The sequence below is a fragment of the Amblyomma maculatum genome, chromosome 2 (assembly GCF_055883805.1).
Source record: "Amblyomma maculatum isolate TAMU_Amacu chromosome 2, ASM5588380v1, whole genome shotgun sequence".
NCBI classification, from domain to species: Eukaryota; Metazoa; Arthropoda; class Arachnida; order Ixodida; family Ixodidae; genus Amblyomma; species Amblyomma maculatum.
The window spans coordinates 60,825,560-60,842,763 of record NC_139345.1 but is presented as its reverse complement, the minus strand read 5'-3'; the positions used below and the strand labels follow the sequence as shown (position 1 = coordinate 60,842,763).

The 17,204-nt window shown below is 46.8% G+C and overlaps 2 protein-coding genes across 4 annotated transcripts in view; both read right to left on the bottom strand.

Annotated features, from left to right (window-relative positions):
• Positions 1–1,309, bottom strand: part of LOC146198780 (uncharacterized) — a 39,463-nt gene extending 38,154 nt beyond the window's left edge. For all 3 annotated transcript variants that reach the window (XM_084594269.1, XM_084594268.1, XM_084594270.1), the window contains exon 1: positions 1,192–1,309. The gene's annotated coding sequence lies outside the window, so the exon portion shown is untranslated. The remainder of the gene's footprint in view (positions 1–1,191) is intronic.
• Positions 1,310–1,547: 238 nt separating this feature from the next.
• On the bottom strand, positions 1,548–2,001 carry LOC146198779 (dynein light chain LC6, flagellar outer arm-like). The gene has a single exon (XM_084592647.1). It carries the CDS (start codon positions 1,969–1,971, stop codon positions 1,645–1,647), a length of 327 nt encoding a protein of 108 aa, XP_084448773.1. The 5' UTR covers positions 1,972–2,001; the 3' UTR covers positions 1,548–1,644.
• Between the last annotated feature and the right edge of the window lie 15,203 nt (positions 2,002–17,204).

Genomic DNA, 17,204 nt, shown 5'->3' with positions numbered 1-17,204 from the left:
TCATCATCGTTTAATGCCAAAAAGGCAGCAATCGGGTGGAAAAAGGTTTCTTTAACACTGTTCTGAAATTCTTGTGATTAGGCTTTTTTACAGCTATCTCGTATACCTGACTGCATGCAGATCTACTTCAGCGTATAATTGTAAACTATGAAATAAAAAATTCTGCCACTACATCCTCCCCGTTTCTTTGCAATATTTAAAGCTTTAATTGCCCATCAGTGGAAAACAGAAACAAAAAGCGATGGCTCTCGCGTTATAATCGCTCAGCGGAAGCACCACAGCACCGCTGTAGACGACTACAATGAGGAAAGTTAACAGTGCTGCAACGTCGGTGAAAAACAAGGCGGAGAAGAAAATAGAAGTAAAACTTTGAGGAAAGGCTGAAGGCAAGTTAAAATGGATGCGAACTGCGTGCTGCACAGGCCGCCACTGCGGCGACCCCCCAAGGAACGCAAGCGAACGCGCAGCCGTTCCTCACAAGTAGCGCCTTGGGTGACCACGGCCGCCGTAATTAAACGATAAAGACGAAGAATGAACACTGTAGGCGGCCGACCCGCAGCAGGCGTTGCTATTCATTTCCTTTTTTTTTATTTTTTATTATTTTTTTTTTTGCCTTCCGCAAAGAACACAAGGCGGTTGGAGGGCGGTAGCCGACGGCCCATTCGGAAGACGATCAACCGTGAAAGCAAACAAAACAAAAACATCGAAAACTTTAAGGGGCCTTGGGTGGCTGGCACCGGCTCAGCAGCTATCACACGGAGCAAGGGGATCAAATGAAATCTGAGGCATGCACTCGAAACACGCGCCAGACAGAGCTGCGATGCTCGAAGAAGCGTCCGTGAAGTCGGCCGCTGGACCGCAAAATGGTACTCGTGCTTGTGACAAAGACACCGCAGTGAACGGGACAAAGAGGAGGAATAAACTTTCCGACGGCTTAACGGGAGCACAAGCGATACTCTAAGTCATTCAAAAATACACCGATATTACGGGGATATTTATAATTGGCCTTAATGCGAATTCCCGTCATAGGAGAAAGTAAAATAAATACAAAGCAGGTCCGGGGTAAGAGAAAAGGCTTGACAGACAGCTCTCCCTCGGCGGGGAATCGGGCATCGCTGAGCACCCCTCGATTAAAAGGCGCGTTTACATGACTGGCTGGGTTGACAAGAATCGGCACAGCGGGGTACTCACGCAAGCACTAGCGGAGTTTGCAACAATAGCATCCAAGCCAACGCATCCTGAAGAGTCGTTTTTTTTTCAGCAGCCAGAACACACAACAAAACGATCCTGGCCCGCCATTTTGAACGGCAACGTCGGTGACCGTAGATCCGCCTGGCGTCGGAATGCCCAAGCTTCCATTTGCGAAAAACTGCGCGCGGGACAGTCGCATTTAGTCGCGCGTGCTGTCGAGGAGCCAGCGAGGAGCCGGCTCGCTTCCTGCCCTAGAAATTAAAGTGGTTAAATGATCAGTGACTCAAACATGAAGGAAAGCAAAAACAAGACAAGATATGTGGGCTGAAGCGATGGGGTTCTCTTTCTCCGTAAATTTTGTTTCAACTAGTTCGCATGAATGCGCAAGGTCCAGATGCTTTAGTGGAAATGCAGAGTCCCGAGTGCGACAGCAATGGCGAAGACAGCAGTTCGTTACTTGAACTTGAAGACTCCGACAGCCACTCCGGATATGGAGACGAAGCCTCCGCGGTTCATCTCGCAGGTGCCCGTGATGCCAAAGTCTTTGCCCACGACGCAGAACCAGGTTGGCCCGTACTTGGTCTCGAAGGCGGTCTTGATGGTGGTGGCAATGTCGGCCCAGTCCTTGGACTCCTTCATGGCCTTGGTTGCCACGTCACGAAGTTCGTTGATCATCTCCTGTGGCAGGTCCCCGTAGTGGACCTCGACGTCCATCGCGGCGTTGGAGTCCGCGCCCGCCAGAGGAGCCGCCGTGGGCGCCGCAGTAGCCGCCGCAGCCATGTCTCAGGTCGTCGAGGGCGGAAACGTTCCAAGCTCAGTCCTGAACGCTTCGGAGGGCGGTGGTCTGCAGCTAGCGTAGCTCGTGACCAGCGACAACGAGCTCTCGTGGCGACTGATCAGGCACGGCCCGGGGCTCCAGCACGTGCACGCTGCTGGAATTGGCTCTTTGTCTTCTTCTCATAGCACGCTGCTGCATCTAGCGCCCTCGGCCGCTCGTACATCTTTTCTAGCCACATATGAAGGGGATATGCAGCATATTAGAAGACAACTACTGCACTCGCTAGGACTGGACTCCGCGAATGGACTGCACTGAGAGGGCAACGTGGCGTGGCACGTTACCCCAAAGCACACCAATCTCGTGGAATTAAAGTTGGTCCTACGATAGCCCATTGGCTTATTTAAATGCTCTCGCAAGTTCTGGGAATAAAAATGCAATGTTAATTTTCATAATAAGGAAGCGCCGGGAAATGTTTATTTTTTATAACATTTTGTTGGACCGACGTCAGAGTTTATAAGCATGCGTACGTAGTGTGTCCTAGAGGAAAAATGGCAAGGTGTCAATAAGCTCAAATCAAACTTTTTCCTTCCTCTCCCTTCATTCTTCTTTCTCTTTTGCAAATGCAAATTTGTGGACCACGAAAGAGTTTTTCTTATCAGGCAAAATGAGAAGGTTTCGCATTGCCATCCTGTCAGCCCTTGATGTTACCCTCCACTTGTGCATCTCTGTATAAGGACACAAAATGCTGAAAAAAATAGTATCCGTTTAGAGTAAAACATGAAAGAAATTGCATATTTCGTAGCCGCTCGTGTCATAAAAAAAAAAGGGGGGGGAGGGGGGATGACGTCTCATCGATCGACTTTCTGTACATATTGAAATGTGCTGAAGAGAAGCGTCGAACATACCGTCTTTATATATTTTTTTATTATTTTTTGGGTCGCTTGTAATTAGTAATTTAAGTTAGGAAGTACTACCATGTGTGGAAGTGGGCTGTAAGCTTATGGCCTCACACTCTGTTTCATTGGAGAGAGCCTTGCGACAACACTCTTTTAATATGATCGTATGAAAAAAAAAAATCAACAGTTCAAACATCCGCTCATGCGGAGCATAGAAAGTGCGAACACAACCCAAGCATAACCCACGAAACCGCTCGATCCACCAGGGTCCGTCATCTGAGAGCACGCGCCCCGAGAGCCTTGAGCCACTCTTGCTGGCTAGCGGTCATTTTAATTAGGCCTAAGAGGCCCATAAAAAGTGAAAGTGAAAGAGGGCTCCGGAGCGTTGTCGCCGCTCGGAAGAGAAGAATGAAGTTAAAAAAGGACTGCCGCATGGCAGCAACTATGGCGCGGCGATCAATATCAAGTACAGGGAGGAAAAAAGAAGAAAAAAAACGAGAGAGAGAGAGAGAGAGAGAGATGAAGCGGAGAGAAAAGAGGGAAAGGTCCAGAGAGAGAATTGAGCGAGACACTCTTGAGGCCCCGCTGCCATCACCACGAAGGAAGAACGTGGTGTAGTCATGTGTGTGTGAGTGCGTGTCAGGAGGCGGCTGTCGGCTTCGGTGAAGGTGGTACATGTCCGTGAGGAAATAATTAGAACGGCAATGACGCGTACCACGACCTGAGCCGTGCACAGGCTTTTGAGCTTGGATAAGGCTCGACCGCTCTCGGATGATCCACTATACTACTATTCTGCCAAGTGCGAAACCATTCTGCAGCAACAGCGGTCCGAGCCGCAGTGGCTGGCGGGCGCGGCGGCGCCAGCATGAACAGCAGCGGTAGCAGACGACGCGTACTGCGTCATTCGCCCACTACTGCTGCCGCGTTCGAGACTGCGCGTCTGCTTCTGCTTTCACTCTGCCCTCTCGGGACTCTCTCCCACTTAAGCCTCTCTCTCTTTTGGTCTCCTCTCTTTTTGTTTCTCGTCCTTTCTCTCTCTTGCTCACGCGCTGTTGGCAGTTTCTCTCAAAGTTTTCTTTTTATCCCTGTTGCCCCCATCATTCTCCCTTTCTTTTCTTTTAACCGGTCGCAGCTTTCGACCTCTTTCTTTGCCCCGAGAGATCGTTCATTTATCGAGCTTTCCCCTCCTCAGCGTGTCGTTGGGTCTTCCGAGCCTGTCTGCCCTCCCTGAACTCCCTCCTGCAGATTTATCTCTCTCCAGGTTGGAGGCTGGCTGCCAGCTCTTTTCAATCCCCTGTTTTCCGCCGTCGACGGAGGCAACTCACGCATGGATTGCGTGCCTTCATGTTTCACCGCAAAAGCAAAACAAAAAAGAAATCGGAAAGTAAACGAAGCCATTTAATCCCGCACTCAGTTCTGCTAGAATGCAATCGCAGTTATCTTCCTTGTACTTTTTCTCGGACGAAAGGGCGCAATTAAAATGTGTATAATTACGCCTTTCTGAGATGCTCTCACTCCGGCTCATTTTAAAAAAGGAAGGCAGCATTTCTCGCTCATACATGGCGTTCTCCTGTAATGGTAATGCAATATCCCGCGCTGCTCCGATGTCAACATGCGCCCGAATCGAAAACGGGGAAGGGCTTTGCGGAAGGCAGTTATAATTGGAACCCAACGCTGGGGGGCGCCAGGAATAGTTGCCACCAGAGCGTTTTTATCACCTCTACCTCTTTGAAAGAGCTCTGACTTACGAAATGCGCCCGAAATGCAACATTCAGATACTCGAATTTCTCGGCGTAACAAAATCCCTGAATGTTCATGCTGTTGAGATCTGAAACGTGTTCGCAGCAAGCACGAATGTTCAAGAAGAGAAAGCGAAATATCATTGACCTAACAATATTTCTTCTTTTTTTTTTTTTTCGGAATGAGCCAAAAAGAGGAAATGAGGAAAAGACGAATGCTTATTGTCCGCATAAACAGAAGCACTATCCCAGTCGTTATGTGACATGCTTTATATGTTGCATCAATTCTGAATTTAACTGCCATGTGTACAAAAAATATCCGAAGCTGTTCAGTCATCATCAATCTGACTATACCCACGACAGAGCGAAGGCCTCTCCCATATTTCTCCAATTAACCCGGTTCTGTGCTAGCTGCATCCACTTGACCCCTGCGAACTTCTTGACCTCATCCGTCCACCTAACTTTCTGCCTGCCCCTGCTACGCTTTCCTTGCCTTGTACAATTTGTCTTAGTTTTGGCTCCTGGATATGGCTCATTTTGAAGGAAAAAAAAAAAATCGAAAATTATTAAGCATTGTCATCTATTTATATTTCTTACTTGGGTGTCCTTCATTAGCACAGTACTTGGTCGTAATTTAATTAACTTTTTGTCATTTCGGGATATGGTAAATTTCAGGGTTTTGTACGAAGCAGGCATTCATGTGGCAATGAAACAAAAATAAGTGGCAACTACGTATGAAACAAAAACAACAAAACAGTGCACAGGTGGCTACGGTACGCAATAAAAAAAAAAAAAAGGAACAACCCTTCATTTTGCCCTCTTCCTAATGTTATAGTGCATATAAAAACGAATAAATGTGTCGCAGTTCATCTCGTCCCCCATGTTTCTCTAGCGGACAACCCATGTAGTGAACATACTACCTCCATAGACATGGCAATCGGACCCATACACAAATTACCTGCTCAGCACGCAAAGCATAGAATTTGCTTCAATAAAACACTGGACAATGAGTAAGAATGAGTAAGAGAACAGTGACAATAAAAACGACGAACACGCATATTTATTACGTGCGAAAGGGGAACTTGCCACGCATGAAACGCAGAACTTTAGAAAATAATACACACTTTATTTGTTTCATTTTCATTCAGTAACGTGTATTGTTACCGAGTGTGCACTTACTTGTGTTTGTGAACCGAGTTCACTGTCACTGATAATGTGCCGGGGACCGGCGTGTCCGCCAATATTTCGTGGCATACACTTTTCGTGTCGGTTGTTTCGGGTATATTATAGCTTGGCTGCTGTACGTATGAGCTACGTTTAATTTTCCATTCCGGTAAATTCAGGGCCTCCAAAAGGGCGATGACAGCCATTGCCAACGTCTCCAGCCAAAAGTATAACTTATTATTTCATTCAATACGCAACCCAAGAGAAAAAAATATCGCTCTAACGGCACATGTACAACACTGTTTCTCAAAGCTGCTCTTTGGCTAAATATATTCATGGTGCGACCAGAGTTCGATCCCAGTCGCGGCGTCCGCTTTTCGATAGATGCGAAGAGCAAGCCGGCGGTACACTGCGCGTTGTCAGTGCATGTTAGAGAATTCAAGACGGTCGAAATTATCCGCAGCCCTCCATACGGCGCCTCTCAGCCCGAATCTCTTGAGACACTACGAAAACAAACAAATAAACAATTAATCAAACGTTCTGTTTTTTGTTTTTTTTTTCTTTTTGTTGTTGTTTTTTACATCGTGACACTGCTGATCAAATTCGGAAGCTCGAGGTCATTTACATATCTCCCTCCCTTGAGTAATCAGCTAATCAGCCCACATACAGCACAAGGCGAGAACTGCTGTCAAACGGCAGTCCATCCAGTCCTGTGCATGCATCGACACGGCTGCCTACCTGTGTCATTCACCGCGCGAAAGAAGCGCGACCGACAAGCTCATACTCGCACACAAAAAAGAAACGCCTTCCTCCAACCCCCGCCTTTTACCCTCTTTCGCGATGTGTAATAGCTTGTCGCGCTCGGCGCGTGTTGTACAAAAACCAGTTTTTCCTTCTCAGCCGGCCGCAATCTCGAGAGGGAAGCTCGCACCCACTTGCCCCTCCCCCTGGTCAACGTGTTTCTTTTCGCACCAGCACGCACGCACGACGCAGCTGATCACACATAGCGAGCGGATACTTCTTTTGCCGGCATCAACGCGCAAACACATTGCTCAGACGGTGTGTATATATGCATACACAGGCACCTCGCTGTGGTTGTGCGACACGAAGCGCGATACACAACGCTAGGAGCATTTTTGTGGAAGCATTCGCGACCGCACTCTGCGCGGTGTGCGTGCGTGCTGTGTGTGCAAACGCTGTCCCGGCAGCGGAACAACACGGGAGCGCCGCGCTCGATTGCGACAGCCTTAGTGGGCGGAAGGAGTGTAGGCGGCTCATCAAGCGAGGAGAAGAAAGGGCTACAAGAAGAAACGATCGGTTGCAGGGTTGATGCGCAAAAGTTGGCGTCCAATTATCCGCTGTCATTAGCAGGCAACAATGGGGAAATTTTCGGATATGTTTCCATGCCATGTTATAGCGTGAGAGCTAAAGTTTGTATGACGGCCGAAACTGTACGTGTGCTCGGCCTGCACAGGTTGCGCAAGAAGTTCCGCCCTTCTGCATGCCGCCGCAGAGTGCAGTCATATACAAACAGAGAATGATGGCTGGTAAAACGAAACTTCGGAAGAGGAATACTAACGAAGAAATTAAGAGCTGAGCAATTAAGAGAACTGAATCGAGGGCATTGCAATAAAACCGTAGACCTTTCTCTAAGTCAGAACGATCCGGAGCCACTTAAAATTTCAGGGTTCTAAATTACTCTTAACGCCAGGAACACTCCCATGAGAGTGTAGATTTACCCGCTCATCACAATTCGAGCGACACTCATCGAGCGCGAAGCTGGGTGAAGTATGAAAGCAACTGACAGGATAGCAAAGAAAACGAAGCAAAGGCCCTTCAAGCTTCCAGAGCATTGAGGAAAATATGAAATCAAATGACGAGAACATGAAAGTTAGGTTTAACAAATATATGCGAAGCCATGATAGAAATGCCGTCTTCGTTGCTCCGTTATGGCGTAGAGTGTAAACCCGGGCTGTATCCTATAATCGCGTTTCGAGTGCGACACCTAAGCACGTTTGCTGATGTTGCAGAAGTAATACGACGGTATAAAAATTCCTTTGGGAAATAAATTTGAAGTTAGCGCTGTGTATGTCTGCCTTTCTTACTCCTTGTCTTCTTGAGGTGATTTTTTTACTTTGAATCAAGAACCAATGAGCCCACGCTTCTACCCCTCTGAATTACGTCTGCCAAGTTACACAGTCCACTGCGTGGGATACAGAACCTTGCTTAACCGGACAAGGTTTGGATACTAACTGGTATCCGACACTTTATAGCACCTGCCTTTAATCAACACAGAAAGTGGCCCTGACTGGCATAATCGCAGAGAGAGATTGAATTCCTGCCCCTTTATATACAGTCTTTTTGACACACACACACACACACACACACACACACACACACACACACACACACACACACACACACACACACACACACACACACACACACACACACACACACACACACACACACACACACACACACACACACACACACACACACACACACACACACACACACACACAAATATATATATATATATATATATATATATCGACATGATGCACGAGAGTATGAAATATTCTCGAGGCGATCGGTGCGCGGTACTCAATACAACCTGCATGGCGCGATATGATTTAACGGTATCAAGAACCGTATGCAATCACCTTCCCGCTTCGTCTTGTACCCCGTCGCGGCGGCGCAGAGGTTAGGCCACTCGACTGTTGCCCCCCAAGGATGCGGGATCGAATCACTGCCGCGGCGGCATCTTTTCGATGGAGCCAAAAAGCAAGGTGCCCGTGTGCTGTACGATGTGAGTGCCCGGTAAATAACCCCGGGTGGTTGAAATTTCCGGAGTTCTTCACTACGGCGTCTCTCAAAGCCTGAGTAGCTTTGAGATGTTAAACCCCCTGTAAACGAGAGCTCCGTCTTATCCTTTCTGGTAAAATTATTGCGTTGTCGGATGCGCGCGAAAACTGAAAAGGCGGCTTTGCACGGCGCGTTTCAACTCTGCCTTACATCCACAACTAACTTCGGATTCCACCAAATGTCTTTACTGCCGAAAAAAAAAAAAATTAGCTGGAGTTTAGCTTCAGTTAAACTCGGTAGGTTGCGTAAGCAAAGCCGAGGTAGCTTCCCTGTCTGTTCTTTCTTCTTCTTCTGCGGCGCGGCGTGGCTACCGACCGGGTTTACCCGACGGCGGTCACTCTAAAGGTCAAACATGGTATACCGGCCGGGTTTACGCGACAAGATGGAACCTGGCGTGATTGTTTATCTCGATGTTCACAACAGTCTAGAATAAAACAGGCCCTCAGATATCACACTTGGCGCAGGTCACCGCGCCTCGGGGCCGGAAGGCCGCCTTGAAAAACGACGTTTTCCCTAAAGGATGCATTTCTTAAATACGCTACAAATGCGCAGTATAATTAATTACATGCACTATAGCTTAGCGCTCGCAGCCTTTTCCTCAACTCGTATACCTTTCGACTCGAGCCTCCGAGAGCAACGTCTCGCCTCCAAGGCACCGTCCGATTTCCGCTGCCCACGGTAATCGTGCAGTCGAGCAGGGCAGGCGGTAATGTCACATGGTGGCCGTTCTGTGACCACAAACGAGGCAAATGGAAAAACCGCTGTGAGAAACTGAAAAGAACTTACTCTGAACTTTTGCCTTCGTTGCTGAAATTTTCGCGACAACGTTCTCTACACATCATGCATGTATGCGTGCATGTTATAATGACGAGGCAGTGCTGTAGTATACGTAAGAATTTTAAATGACCGCGGTACAACGAACAGCAACGCTTAAATCACCGGTGTGCGTGTGTTTGTGTCGCTGTGGCCTCAACGACTTGCATTTCCAGTCCTGGTGAAGAGATCCCCCCGTCTCCATCTGAGATGGCCTTTGGTCATGTAATCGCTTATGCGATTATACGATGACTATGGGTGCAGGGTTACATTTATGGGCTTTTCGCTTACCTTCGTCATTTTTGTTATGTAATGGTTTCACTTCATCATCCACTTCCGCTGTGTTCCTTTGGTGTCTGCATTTTATTTTATCCATGTAAACAGATTCAAGGCGCATATTATTCCGTTCTCTCAACGGTATAGGATCAGTAGGGTCCTCTGAACAGCGTTACCTGGCGATAAAATAGTAGCAGTAATAACACGACCAAAAGAGCAATTAAAGCTCGTTGTCCTCGTCGGTTTTAGACGCTTGTAATAAAGAAATACGACAGATAAGACTGAAATGGTGTTTCGGCGGACAGGGCTGTTATAAACCACGTCATCAGCGATCCCTTCAAAGAACTGCTGGGACATGCGCAAAGAGCACACGATGGCTTTCAGGCTGAGTTCTTACCGTTAATGCCAAAGCTCGAAGAAGCAGTCAAAGCCTCTTCTGGAACAACCAATATCTGTGCTAGAAATAGAGAAAGCAATAGGTGAACTGAAGCAAGGTAAAGCCCCTGACTCCGATGGTCTAAGGGCAATCTTTTACAAAACATTCAAAACTACTTTAGCCGAGATCCTTTTGAGAGGAGCCAGTATGCGGTGCAGAAACCCCGGATAACTTGAGTAGATGCAATCTACGACAGGCCTCATTGGCACGCCGGGTTTGTGTATCTTAAGAAAGCCATGTAACGCAGATGCTGAGCTGTTGTGGCAGAGTATAGGTGAAGTAGAGAGACTTGTGTTGGGGCGGCACCACGCGGAAGGCGTCCGCAAGAAGCTTTTGCAATCCTGTCTCAACTTTTTGCTTCTCCTTAATGTACATCCCCGACCGGACGAGTTTCTGTCGAACTCTCGACTTCAACATTCTACTGAGCTCGATTCTCACTCATCAAGAAGTTCACACGTATGTCTATGCGGATGACATTGCGTTTTTTACGGCTGCACCTGACATTCAATCCCCCAATGTGCGCTTGCAATCTTTCCCTTGATAATTGGTTGGGGGACCATTGCGACTTAGGTTAAAAAGAGTACGCTGTCGTTGTTTTCCAAGTTAAGAATTCTATAAAATTTTTCTAACATTTCAGCAAGGAATTATTCCTCAAGTCTTCAAAATATATGGGTGTCATTTATGACGATATATATTCTCGCATGGCGGGCCATGTTGTAGCGAAAGGGGGCTCGTGCCGTGGGCATGCTGCTCAGGTAAAATAATCCCCGGTGTGGAATGCGGTAAGACGCGCTTTTAATGATCTGTGTTATGTATGTCCGACCTAATATTAAAACTATCAGCGCTACACTTACATTCTCTAATTATCTCTTGGGCACGTAATTTTTTGTCATTTCGTAAGCAGTTCAAGGTCGCTGACGGTCCGCCCTAACTGATGTATCCTCCAGTGTCCCCTAGGGCAGTGTCTCGGGTGCATTATTGTTTTTAATCTGCATCAGCGATCTGCCATTCAATATACTTCAACCATTCGACGTTTCGCTGACGACTGCGTATTATACCGGAAAATTCGCTCACCTTCTGATCACCTTAAACTTCATAAAGACCTGGATAAGATCACTAACTGGTGCACGTCATGAAAAATGAAGCTGAAATGCGGTTAAGTGTAAAGCTGTGACTTTTATCCGCAAAAAGACGCTTCAGCTTTCACCTACCCGACATTCCTTGTGCGAAAGCATCCTCATATAAGTACCTAGGCGTGCACTTGATTTTCAGTCTTTGCTGGAAGTCCCACATAATAATATCGCTGCCAAGGCATCACTTACTCTCGGCTATTCGTTGGAGCATCGAGAAGATTCCAGATGTCTGGTACGCTGTAATTTTCCAACAGTTAACTATTCAAAAATTACAGCATACCAGACATTTTTTCGCCCCCAACTTGAATTCGCCTCATCCATATCTGGTCACCGCATCAAGCCTATTCAATACAATCGCGCTGCACGTTTTATAACCAGGAAATATGAACGACAAACAAGCGTTATTAATCTCAAGTTGTCGCTATCACTCCCGACTCTAGAGATACGTAGGAAGGTCGCTTTTCTTTGTCTCTTTCATAAAATAACCCATAGTCAGCATTCTAGTATCCTCCCTCTTGCCAAACCCCATCGCACATTCCATCGTCTTTGTAATTACCAGAGCTTTAGGCGCATATTCGGTCGAATCATAGCTTTTAATTCATCAGCTCTACCACGCTATAAGTTACATGGAATGATCTTCCTGATCGCATTGCTACCATTCGTGACACTGCAGTCTTCAAAGAGCAAGTAATGCTATGGTTTTCCTAGTTGGTTTATAAATTCATTGCATTTTGTTATTCTACCTCAGTCATACTTGATTGTCACATTTGATTGTCACTCGTTATGTCATGACGCATGACCTGCTTTATGCATTTTCGATTCCTGTACTCGCCCCCCTCACACAATACTCATGTTTCTAGCCTGTGAGTATCATGAATAAATAAATAAATAAATAAATAAATAAATTTTAGAATTCGGATCTGTGTTGTTTTCTGGTTCACCTGCTAGCGAAATTCGCCCGCTTGTTCTCTTGGTGCGGGAGGCGCTTAGGTCGTGCCTTGGGCTCTTTAAATTTGTTGCTAACAACGTACTTTACCTTAAAGCCAGAATTCCACCTTTGTTATCTGGATTACAGTTTCTGAACCGTTCAGACGTATCTAAAACTTTACGAATCACAATTCCACCACTCCCTGCCGTTTATTATTATTTTTATTATTATTTTTTTTGCAACCGACCTCCTTTTTTGAAGTACACAGACTAAGTTACATGCAAAATTTGCTTGAACCTTTAAATGTAATCATTCCTAACATCATTCCTTCAAAAATCACTCGGTCTTGAGTTGAATTTGTCTCCGATGACATTTTTCCCAATAATGCAAAATATTGTTACGGACTTTTTCTCAAGCAGAACACGGAGGAGGGAAGAAGGAAGAGGAAGAAGTGTGCTCGCCCGTTCGATCTTTGTCTTGTGGCATCTATGTTGCCCCCCCGCTGGCCGTGTGTAGCGCCAGGGATCGTTCCCCGGCTCCTCCACCACAATTTTACGCCCTTAGCGTCGCGAACGAGACGTTCTAGCCTGTTCAGTACGCCAGGTATACACGGCCAGCGGGGAGCAACACAGATGCCACAAGACAAAGGTCGAACGGGCGCGCACACTTCTTTTTCTTCTTCCTTCTTCCGTCCTCCGTGTTCTGCTTGAGAACAAGTCCGTAACAATATTTATCACTCCGCATTTAAATTGATTATCAGAAGATCATTTACAAAGCCTTCCAATCAGCATAACGATAGATAGCTATTGATGCCTCTCAATATGTCATGAAAAGGAGACATGGTAATATACTGTCCGCTTCTAAACTTGGCTTTTTCTGCTCGACCCCTGGATTTCATCGCAATTTTCCAGACGGAATTTCTAGCGGTGGTGCTTGCTCACCGCAAACTATGACCCCTGACTCAGCAGTGCTGTCATTCGTCGCTTGCTTCGAATATGGACTTTCCAATCTTAAAACACCTTCCTATCATTGCTCCCTTCACATTTGAGCCTTGTACATATGATGTGCATGGATACCAGATAGCAATGTGACACTAAATGAGATTGCTGATAGCCTGGCTGAGGAGTCTCTCAATGGCCCCGTGTTACCTATCATCCCCGACAGCGTACATAAGAGCAGCGCGGTTTGGTAGGCGCGCCTTATTAAGCACGCAAACTGGATCTCTTTTAACGTCTGATGACTACCTGTGTTTCAGGTATTCATGGAGCAGGAAATAATGCCACTCACGGCAGACTGAGGTGTCCTTAACAAGGCTGCGCTGCCGTATCCCACCCCTAAATTTCTATATACACAGGACTGATTTGGCGCTTAATCCCGCCATCGCATTCTGCAGGAAACCAGAATCAATAGAACATTTTTTTGTTTTGTTTTGCCACTGCTTCACCATGATGAGAAGACGATTTTTGGAGAAGCCGTTGCAACAGCATGGACTTACCTTGAGCAGCCAGATCTTATTGCCGTTTGGAGCCACCATACTTGAGTACAGCCACAGGTCTCTTCTTACTGTCATGTCTGCTTTGCTAATATACATTTTATAATTGCTGGCTACAAATCTCACAGTGTTCACTTCCTGCTTGCATATTATTTCTATTTTTTTTTCTTCGGCGTTGCATCTTTTCGTTTCCTTCTCTCTTCTCTAGCGATCATTTTATTTTTGGCGATGCATCTCTAAAAATATCTGTGCACCCAAATTCTTGGTCACTCCTCCTTTGCGGGTATATGTGACACCGTTCAGAGGACAACCACTAATACTACGCCTTCACGACGGCACACCCTTGTGGCCCCCTTTTATTAGCTAATTCTGGTAAAGCGCTCACCTTCTGAATTGTACAGAGAAAATAGCTGCAAAAAACAGCCTCTTGCCTCTTATTTGATGGGCCCGCACACATCTGTGGTTCGCGGTGGTTGTTTGTGAGTGGTAACATGGTATTCCATCCGACTTGCCCATGCTAACTGGAGGCGTACATTCGTCAGTAAAACGAGTTTATGCCTTTCTTTGTACGCCACATGACGAAAAAAAAAAAAAAAAAAAAAAAAGAAGGCTAACGTTTTTAAGCAGAGACTCCCATCACGGGGCTTCCGCGGTGTCTCAATGACTGACATAGTCCAGTAAATGCGAGCTCGAAATTTTACATGTAATATATCCGATGCATAAAGCCATTGTCCGGTATTCAATCCCCTATTCCACAGCTGCTTTATATTCCCGCTGTCCAATCTGCCAGGCAATAATCTATTACTGCAGTTTTTTTCTCCCCTCAAAATGCCTCTGACACATTTCATTATCATTTGTGCCTTGGTCATTCCTTCGTATAGTATGTATGTGTCGTCTTTATTTCAACAATTTGCAGCAGAACAGAACCCCTTCGCTACTGCGCACGAAATTTGCTTAGTGTTGTCGTGACGCTGGGGCTACGTCGACCCGGCCTTCACTTGGTAGCGTGCAGAGACTCGGGGTTGAAGTAGGATTGAATCTTCGAAGTTGGTGGAATATGTACAAGCAGGTTTACTGGCACTTTGAGAAAACTTATTTACAATATTTACACGAAAAAGAAGGGTACATCAGCAAAATGGCAAGCGTTAAGAGTTCATAGCGAGAAGCGACTGGATGAGCCGTTTACCCAGGGCCCAGAGCGACATTTCGTGCTCTGCAGCGTCCTTAAAACCCCCCTATGTCCAGCCCCTCTCTGAAGATGCTGACCAACCAAATCCAGGGCACGCCCCTCAGGTATCGGCATCCAATCGAACACATCACTGCACTGATGGTCTGAAGCACTGACTGGTCCGGCATTCATTCGTTGGGCGTGATCACTTGTTGGCGGGAAAAGCTTGGGAACGGCGAGGAGAGGAGGTACATTTCTATTCTTCAGCAAAGAAACCACAGGCTGGTTCTGACAAGGGGTTTTACTTCTCAGAAACCCGAGTGCACGTGGCGCCGCATAGGGCTCCCAACATTGGCCCTTTTCGACAATTGCAAATCTTTCCTGCATTCACGGGAAATCACTTAATGGCCGTATGAGTCATGCTCCTTTCTTGTCCTGCCCGTCAGCGGACATGTCACTCTGTCGTCTCCTTTGGATAGGAGGCATTCATCACTGGAGGATAGCACTTCTCGACTGGAAGGGTGAACAAAAGAAAGAAAGCACTTCCTGCTATTTCCCGCAGGGGGACGTTTCTTTGTGTTTTTCCAGACGTTCTCTTGACAAGGTCAATTTGGCATTTGCAGGTTGTCCACAAAGCAAAACATGCTTACAAAACAGGATTCCTGGAAACAGGCTCACTTAGAGCCATTGGACCATCACCACATATTCACAAAACTTATCCATGCCCACAGGCGAACAATAGAGCGCGCAAATGCGGATGCTTGGTCGTAACAGCCTCCTCCCCCGCCAGAAGAGTCTCGGAGGGCAGCAGTCCCAGCTGCTGCATGAAGAGACGACTTAATGGCCTGCACGTGAACGCTTGAAGCTCGCTGTTGCTTGTCGCGTTGTCTTGATTGTTGTAGGCCAAATTGCTCGAGCTGTCTGAAACTCAACCACATGTCGAAGCAAGCACTCGGCTCCCGTCTGAAGAGACCAGGTTAAAAGAAAACTGCCATTGTTGTTCGAGAAAAGCCCACTCTCAAGACGTTCAGGACCCACGTATTCCTAGAAAACCAAACGTGCTGCTTTACATAGCCACACATATACAAGCGCACGAAAAAAAAAAAAAAAAAACCTGATTATCAATTTGGATACATGGTGAGGAACATCTCGGACCGCTTAGAAAGAGCGGCTAAGCGCGTCCGCATTCCCATTTAACTTCCCCTTTTTGTATCTTATTTCAAAATTGTACTGCTGTAAAATCAAGCTCCACCTAAGAAGGCGACTGTTCTTCGATGTCGCAGTTTGCAGCCAAGCCAGGGGACAATGGTCCGTCTCTACGGTGAATTTGACCCCTCCAAGATAGCACTGCAATTTTTGAATGGCCCATACAATGCAAGCGCACTCTTTCTCTGACGCGCAATAAGCCCTCTCTCTAGAACTCAGTTTTCTGCTCAGGTAGAGCACCGGGTGCTCATTACCGTCGTCATCTCTCTGGCAGAGAACAGCACCTAGCCCTCGATCACTGGCATCACACTGGACCGTGAATTCTCGGCCATAGTCTGGAGCTCGCAATACCGGACGGCTAATCAGCACAGCCTTCAGGTTTACGAAGGAGGCTTCCTTTTGTTCGTCCAGACTACATTTGTCGGTTCTGTCTTGCGGAGAGCGTCGGTCAGAGGGCTAGCCAAAGCTGAATAGTTAGGGATGTAGTGATTGTAGTACCCAGTCAGACCCAGGAATGCTCGAATTTCCGTCTTCGTGCTCGGCCGCGGGTAGTCCTGCTACCGCAGAAATCTTAATCTCGCTGGGTTTCCTGAAACTTGACCTACATTGTGACCAAAGTAGTCCACGGTCGCCCTTGCCAGGCAACATTTCTCGGCCTTTACGGTTAGTCCAGCTTGACGCAAAAGGCTCAGTACAGCTCTTAGATGTACCATATGGTCCGCCCATGAGTCGGAAAAAACCGCAATGTCATCTAAATAAGGCACCGCGAATGTTTCACACCCATTTAAAACCCTATCCATGAGTCGTGAAAAACAAAATGGAGCATTTTTGAGCCCGAAACTCATCATTGTTGGCTGGTAGCTGCCCGTCGGAGTGACGAAAGCCGCGTATCTGCTGGCGCGTTCAGTGAGCGGTACTTGCCAGTATCCTCGAGTAAGGTCCAGCGTAGTCACATATGCCGCTCTACTGACCTGTTCTACTCTCTCCTCAATATTCGGAATAGGATACACTTGATCCCTGGTGAGAGAATTTAGCTTTCGGTAGTCTACCACAGGCCTAGGGTCTTTACCTGGAGCTTCTACTAAGATCATAGGCGAAGCATAATCGCTTTCCGAG